The sequence below is a fragment of the Adiantum capillus-veneris genome, chromosome 17 (genome assembly GCF_014529385.1).
Source record: "Adiantum capillus-veneris isolate H3 chromosome 17, ASM1452938v2, whole genome shotgun sequence".
In the NCBI taxonomy this organism is placed as follows: Eukaryota; Viridiplantae; Streptophyta; class Polypodiopsida; order Polypodiales; family Pteridaceae; genus Adiantum; species Adiantum capillus-veneris.
In genome coordinates this window covers 17,092,633-17,100,969 of record NC_140947.1, presented here as the reverse complement: position 1 = coordinate 17,100,969, position 8,337 = coordinate 17,092,633, and the positions used below count along the sequence as shown (strand labels likewise).

Genomic DNA, 8,337 nt, shown 5'->3' with positions numbered 1-8,337 from the left:
AGTGCGATCGACAAAGTGTAGCATCAACAATGTCAGCACGTGCTCCCTGGAACACCACTGGTAAGGTCTGTCTGAAATCTCCCCCAAGAAGCAAAAATTTTCCACCAAATGGATTTCTTGAGCACATGATATCTTGCAAAAAGACCTGTCCAAATCTTCAAAGGCATATCGATGCATCATAGGAGCCTCATCCCACACAATCAACTTGCCCATTCTAAGCAATTCATCAAGTTGACCCTGAACAACAATATTGCATGTGCTACAACTATCAAGGTCCAAGGCTATCTTGAATTTAGAATGTGCAGTGCATCCATTTTGCAATAGCAATGCTGAAATACCAGAAGATGCTGTGGCCAATGCAACTTCTCCTTCTCCAGGCACGTGTGACAATAAACAGTTATAAAAATAAGTTTGCCTAGTTCCTCTAGGACCATTTAGGAAAAAAAAGCCCCACCGTCAATAGTCAATCCATGCAAAATTGCCTCAAAAGAAATCCTTTGGTCTTCATTTAGAGTGTGCTCCATTTCACGTGACATGGATAGTTCTTGTATTGTGTCAAGGCATTGCTCTTGGAAAAGCAAGCTATTTTCATCACGAGTCACAAAGCGCTCATCAGGCATTACAATTCCAGGAAATTCAGTTAGACTTCGTCCAGAAGTACCAAGAAAGTTATGCAAATCTCTCAACGTATACCCTCCAGCAACTTGTGTACATCCATCTAATGACTCATATCTCATCTCCAACATGTGTTGATAGTCCTCACACAAAAAACATCAAAATATTTCCCACAAGAGATGAGGGCAGGAGGGTTCACAAAACAATAGAATGGTCACAAACAAATGTCTCAATTGTAACCATGTATGTGTACTGCAAGCTTCCTCCATGCATCTGAACCATTCCCCATCATCTTCCAAGATACCCCTTGCAATGCACGCTGCCTTGAATGTTGGAAACAATACACCATTTGCGGAGCGTAGATCCTCAAATGATTTACATCCTTTACAAATAGTTAAAAGCAACCGAACATAATATCGTTCACCTGCAGAGGGCTACACAAAATATATCCACCAAATAGTGTCCCCACGACGTCTCTTTGTCCATTTTTTGGAATCCGAATTCCACACCCACTTTTGAGGAAAATCAATGTACAAACTATCATTTGCATCAGGATTCTCCAAGTTGCATGTGAACCACTCTATCAAAGTGGTCTTCTTTGCATTGTCCTTTTGCAAGACATCATTAAGTCTATCATTATCTCAAAAAGTCATCATTTGACCAGCTGGAACATGCACACTTAATCTGTGAAAAACTGGTGCGTCATTGTGCAAAGGATATTCAAAAATTCTCCAGCAAGTCTCAGATGCAGATACATAGCGGCCATCTGTGTACATGTCTATCTCATCAATGTTCTCCCTTTGTGCATCACGTACCGATGTATGGAATCTTATAGTTGCCCTATCATGCCCCTTGTAGATGTACTTATAGACATACTTGACAGCTGAAATTGTAGAGCATACCTCAACATTGATATGCACATTAAATAGTGTTGACAAAACAGGATTATATGGCACAACCCATCGGTTATCAATAGTAGAACCCCTAACCTTGGCGGTGAAGCCATTCTTTCGTTGCACATAAATGGGGTACCCATTATTATCCATGCTTGTTTGCTCACAAAATGAACGTGGATATTTTCTAATACACCGGTCATCAACCATGCAAGGAGATGAACGATTGAACTCATCACATGGTCCATGAATGTTACAACTAACAATGATATCATGCAGCACTAGAAATTGATTTATATCTGGCAGCTTTGCACAAACCATCTTGTCATAGTCAAATGTTGATTGGGGCTTACATCAAGGATCTAAAATCAATAATTTATGAGAATGTGGCAAGCCTCTCTTTTGGAACTCCATGACAAACATGTAAGCCACCACTTCCCAAAAAATATCTTTCTTTAAGATATACTTCATCATGCTTGAGTGTTTTAAGAAGAAAACCCTGGTGGTTATGTTTGGTCGATCAGAGAAAACCTGTCTTGGAAGTAGTGCCTCATTTATTTTTGGCCATTTAGGGTTACGTGTGAATGTGATAAATAGGTATGGCTTTCCCTTTTCACTCACAATTTGCATTGCATCTTGATACAATTGGTACATGTGCCGAGGGCCGCCTATAAAAGATGAGGGTAAGACAATTCTTCGACCTGCACATCGTCCAAGTACAACATCACTCCCAGAAAAATGCACCATGTCAACCAACCCTGCATACAATTCTGCCGTCAACGTCTTCTGATTTTTATGGACCCATCCAAGACAACATTCCTCAATGGCACAATATGTATCAACCATAAATTATTGAAGTAAACGACCCCCACAAAGCAAGCATGACTCCGTATCAGTACGAACCTGTAGTCGGTATGCATAGTACTCTCTTTGAGTGACACATTGTCGACCAGCCAAGGCATCCAAAGGTCCATGCACATTAGCAAGCAGGCTTGATATGCCATCCATCTTCTCCCCATGGAAAGAGAAGAACATACAATAGTGGCATGTACGACCTGTGTAGATTTGAAATCCTTTGTAGCCTTCCATTTTGACAATCATTATGTATCACAATGTCTCGATGGCCATTTGTTTGTACATCCCCTTGACCTGACATAATTGCAGCAACCTCATCGCCAACAGGTATCAAGTACTCCCTGGAATTATTTCTATTCTCACAAATTGTCATTTTGATCTCCACACCAGGACTGTCACGTAGCATTCTACCAACATTGTAGAAGGCATTTGCATATGGATTACATGATCGCATCATCATTGATAATGTTTCAAGAGTGGAAAAATTCAAACCATCCAAGGCACTCATACAATTTTGAACCTCATGCTTAGTATTATATATATATATATATATCTGTGTAAATTTTGGCACCCCTGCTTCGTGTGGTAGCAAAGAACCAATTCGATGGTACACACCACCATGTACGCGAAAGCAATATGCACCAGACCTACCCATCAATGTCTCATCAATGGTAACTCCAAGAGATGCAAATGCCATCACACTATTGTAACTCCTGATGTTTCTTCTGAAGGACCTACACAAAGCATCATTGTTATTGAGTAGCATCTCCAATGCATCTGGCGGTCTTGCAAGAGGAAAGAGGGATACTTTCCCACCTTTGCAACAATATTTTCCCATTGATGGTATATCTTCCTTCTTCATTTCACACGGCCAAAGACGTACACCACAAAACTCACAGAAGGAGGACATGGTTCCTGTATGATCTGTAGGCAATGAGACATGTATCAATCATAGCATGAAAGGGTGAACAAGGATAAGCATGTAGAATGCAAGCAATTCCTCCAAGTGATGTGTCATGAACATTCGGGACCTGTTCCTCATTTTGAGCGTCTATGAGAGGGAAAAAGTGTCCGTCATGTTGATGGCGCTGCTCTCTTATGTTGGAGGTACGTTGCCTTGCCCGTTGTCGACGATATCTTCTTGTCGCATTCAAACATGAAAGAGTGTGTTGTCTTCATCCTTGTCCTTGCATGACTGTTTGCAGAGGGACTTGTGGAATAGTAACATCACCATGGATAGAACCCTCCACAAATGTGGAGGGACTCCTACCACGACCATGGTCATTTGTTAAGCATGGCAAGGCATTACTTGTCAAGTATGCCGTATGCTGTATAGCGAGTTGGCGTTGATAATTTTGTGCAACCTTTTGGCATGCACGCACATGAGAGGAATGACTTGGAGATTCACGAAGACAAAGGAATGTGTCCCCTGTCCTCACAAATGCTTCTGTCAAGCAACAAAGAAAACACTAAGCTCATAATGAGTGCATAAGTTTTATCATTTTAGTTACTACCAAATGCAAGCATGAAATACCCTCAATACATCATGGCTACCTGCATGAAGAAGAAGAGGAATCTTAAAGTTTGGTAGATTGGTTATCAGAGTTTCTTGACCTGTTGGAATAGACTGGCTCTCCCAGCTCCCTCTCCATTTTTTACAGCTACACTAAGAGCAAGAGTTTCAAGGGGTCTTGCTTGTCTCATGCAATATTTCTCAGAACAACCTAAATGAGGTAAGGATCTCTATGTTTTCCACTGTAGTATGAGGAATCACTTGGGTTTCCTTTGAAATAGCAAATGTTGGGGTTAGTTTTTAGCACAAATTTTCTTGACCACTCTGCTCTCTCTCTCTCTCTCTCTCTCTCTCTCTCTCTCTCTCTCTCTCTCTCTCTAGATAGATAGATAGACACACACACACACACACACACACATATATATATACATACATATATATACATACATATATATATGTATGTATATATATACATATATATATATATATATATATATATATATACATATATATATATATATATACATATATACATACATATATATACATACATATATATATATATATATATATACATATATATATATCTATATATATATATGTATATATATATATAGATATATATATATGTTACTATATATATATGTATATATATATATATAAATATAGATATATATCCCCCCCCCCCCTTCTCTCTCTCTCTCTCTCTCTCTCTCTCTATCTATGCTTCACAATGCTAGGAATTGCATGTGCCGTGTGGTTGTTTTTTTTGAAATACAGAATGCCTTTTATAGTAGGGGATGTTGAGATGAGGTTACATTTGGCCTCTTTTATCTCTCTCTATGGTGCTAGAAAATGTGTTTATCATGGCTAAATACATTAAGTGGGAGAGGAAGCTTGAAGTTTGGTAGATTGGTTATCAGAATTGCCTGCACCGTTGCAATAGACTGGCTCTCCCATTTCCATCTCCATTTTTGACAGCTATGTTGCCCGTGATTAAGAGGAAGAGTCCAATTGATTGACATGTGGACGTGTGAAGGGGCCTTCTTTGTCTCATGCAATATTCTTAGAATAATGCAAATGAGGTAATGAGCTCTACGTTTGCGACTGTAGTATGAGGAATTACTTGGATTTCCTTAAAAATAAAATATTCAGGCTTGTTTTTGGCACAAATTTTCTTGATTGCTCTCTCTCTCTCTCTCTCTCTCTCTCTCTCTCTCTCTCTCTCTCTCTCTCTCTGCCTCTGCTTCACAGGGCTAGGAATTGCATGTCCCATGTAGTTTTTTAGAAATATAGAGTCCCTTTTGTCATGAGCATGAATCATGCACTTGCTTGATGTTAAGAGATGTTGAGATGAGGTTCCATTCGACCTCTTCTCTCTCTCTCTCTCTCTCTCTCTCTCTCTCTCTCTCTCTCTCTCTCTATGCTTCACAAGGCTAGGAATTGCATGTTTCATGTGTTTTAAAAAAAATATAGAGCGCATTTTCTCATGAGCGTCAATCATGCACTTTCTTTATGCTCAGAGATGTTGAGATGAGGTTCCATTGGGCATCTTTTAGCAGTGCAATATGTATAATCAATTTAGACATCATGGCAACGTGATAGAACGTAGGTGTAGTAGTCCAAATGGCCCCGAAGGCTATGCTGCAAAGGTGTGGTGCAAAGGTGTAGAGAGGTAGCTCGTGGTCAAATATAGCGGAGGTTTGCCCTAATTTATTGTGCCCTATGTCATTAGTGCTTTGAGAAAAAGCATTGTCACCCTGAAAGATCGGTGTAGTGTATTCTTGCCTAACAAATTTAATATAGGAAAATTACCAAAACACCCCTCTAATTTGTGTAAATTCCTACCTATGAATTTCGAGATCCACCTCTAAAATTTTACCTCAAGGCGATAGCACCCATGAAACTCAAAGCACCCGTGTTTTGGACGAAAGTATCCTAACTTTAGTGCAATCCCACCTACGAATCTTGAGTTTTATCTCTATATTTCACCCCAAGGTGATATAATGCATGAAACTCAAAGGAGTTTGATGTAAAATAGTCTCCAAATATAGCGAAGGGTTCTCTTGATTGATCATGTCCTTCGTCATCAGTGCTTTGAGAAAAAGCATTGTTGCTCGAAAAGATCAATTTAGTGTTATCCCACCTAACAAATTTTAATGTTTACCTTGAGATTTTGATTTTCACCTTGAGAACACCATAAGGTGATAGCACTCATGAAACTCTTTAATGTAAAAATCTCCAAATATAGCAAAGGGTTCCCCTATTTCATTGTGTCCTTCGTCATCAATGGTTTGGGAAAAAACATTGTCCCCTAAAAGATCGGTTTAGTGTATTCCCGCCTAACAAATTTTAATATGGAAACATTACCAAAATACCCCTCTAATTTGTGGAAATTCCCGAAATACCCCTCAAATTTCAAAAATACCCTTGTATCCATTTTGGTAATTTTCTTCAAGATTTCCTAGTTTTAATTCCTTTTTGACAATTGAGATCCGTTTTTGAGTGCTTAGCATGTAATTTGGCTAAAAATAACGAATCTCCAAAGCGTACATAGACAACTCAAATTCTAGTTTTAGCATCTTGTATGATAGACAATCAGTCTTCTTATGAAAAGCTTCAAAAAAAACAATCGTTGGAGAAATTTACTCTCTCAACTAGGGGTATTTTGGGAATTTTGGAAAATTTGAAGGACATTTTGGGAATTTATGACAAATTATGGGGATATTTTGGAAATTTTCTTCAAGATTTCCTAGTCTTAATTCCTGTTTGACAACTGAGATCCGTTTTTGAGTGCTTAGCATGTAATTTGGCACAAATTACCTCACAGAAGAAGGCAATTGTGACTAAAATTTTAGTTTTAGCATCTTGTATGATAGACAATCACTCTTCCGACTATCACAACCGGGGGTATTTTGGGAATTTCCACAAATTAGAGGGGTGTTTTGGTAATTTTCCCTTTTCATGTTGACCTTAAGAACACCATAAGGTGATTGCACGCACGAAACCCAAAGGAAAATGCAATGGCAAAAAGACCGGTTTAGAGCAATCGCAAACACGAAATGCAAATGTAAATGCATCGAGAAAACCTTAAAATCTAACTTGAGGGTTCGTCGCCCTAAATCCACTCATTCTTGTCGCCATCGCTTGCCGCTTGCTTTCGCTAGTTGCTTGCCAATTGCCTTTGTCTTCGCCGCTCGCGAAGTCCGTCCCCACCTCTCTCTCTCTCTCTCTCTCTCTCTCTCTCAAGCACTCGACATGCATCCTAGTCTTAATTCCTTTTTGACAAGTGAGGTCCGTTTTTGAGTGCTTAGAATGTAATTTTGGGAGAAATTCACTCTCATACCTTGAGGGGCATTTTGGAAATTTCCACAATCAGAGGGGTGTGTTGACCTTAAGAACACCATAATTAATAAATGAAAAGGCACAAATTACCTTGTTTTGACCTTAAGAACACCATAATTAACAAATGAAAAGGCACAAATTACCTCGCAGAGGAAGGCAATTATGACTTTTCATGTTGACCTTAAGAATTGAAAAGGCACAAACTACCTAGGAGAAGAAGGCAATCATGACTCAATTAGTCTTCTTTGATAGACAATTAGTCTTCCTATGAAAAGCTATTTTTATGGAGAGATTCACACTCACTCCGAGGGGTATTTTGGGAATTTTGGAAATTTGAGGGGCATTTTGGGAATTTCCACAAATCAAGGGATGTTTTGGTAATTTTTCCTTTTCAACGGAAAAAACACTGGTTTAGAGCAAATGCAAACTCGAAACATGAACATAAATAATGCATCGGGAAAACTTTAAAGTCTAACTTGAGGGTTGTCGTTCGTCCCGCCTCGAGAATTTTGGAAAAATTGAAGGACATTTTGGGAATTTATGACAAAGTATTGGGGATATTGTGGAAATTTTCTTCAAAATTTTCTAGTCTTAATTCCTTTTCGCCAATTTAGATCCGTTTTTGAGTGCTTAGCATGTAATTTAACACAAATTACCTCACAGAAAAAGGCAATTATGATTCAAATTCTAGTTTTAGCATCTTGTATGATATACAATTAGTCTTCCTATGAAAAGCTACAAATTTTTAATTTCTGGAGAAATTCACTCTCACAACCGGGGGTATTTTGGGAATTTTGGAAATTTGAGGGGCATTTTGGGAATTTCCACAAATTAGAGGGGTGTTTTGGAAATTTTCCCTTTTCATATTGACCTTAAAAGAACACCATAAGGTGATCGCACGCACGAAACCCAAAGGAAAATGCAATGGCAAAAAGACCGGTTTAGAGCAATCACAAACACGAAAAGCAAATATAAATGCATCGAGAAAACCTTTAAATCTAACTTGAGGGTTCGTCGCCCTAAATCCACTTACTCCTGCCACCATCGCTTGCCGCTTGCCTTCGCTAGTTGCTTGCCAATTGCCTTTGTCTTTGCCCCTCGCGAAGTCCCTCCCAC

At 38.9% G+C, this 8,337-nt stretch overlaps 2 protein-coding genes across 2 annotated transcripts; both read right to left on the bottom strand.

The window, feature by feature from the left end:
• Positions 1-1,256: 1,256 nt before the first annotated feature.
• On the bottom strand, positions 1,257-1,829 carry LOC147436867 (uncharacterized). Its single transcript, XM_086486485.1, has one exon. The coding sequence runs from the start codon at positions 1,827-1,829 to the stop codon at positions 1,257-1,259; it is 573 nt and encodes a 190-aa protein (XP_086342611.1).
• Positions 1,830-1,862: 33 nt separating this feature from the next.
• LOC147436866 (uncharacterized) lies at positions 1,863-2,354 on the bottom strand. The gene has a single exon (XM_086486484.1). The coding sequence runs from the start codon at positions 2,352-2,354 to the stop codon at positions 1,863-1,865; it is 492 nt and encodes a 163-aa protein (XP_086342610.1).
• Between the last annotated feature and the right edge of the window lie 5,983 nt (positions 2,355-8,337).

Excerpts from the sequence above, each read along its gene's own strand:
- LOC147436866 (XM_086486484.1), bottom strand. The coding sequence starts at position 2,354 with ATGGTTGATACATATTGTGCCATTGAGGAATGTTGTCTTGGATGGGTC.
- LOC147436867 (XM_086486485.1), bottom strand. The coding sequence starts at position 1,829 with ATGGTTTGTGCAAAGCTGCCAGATATAAATCAATTTCTAGTGCTGCAT.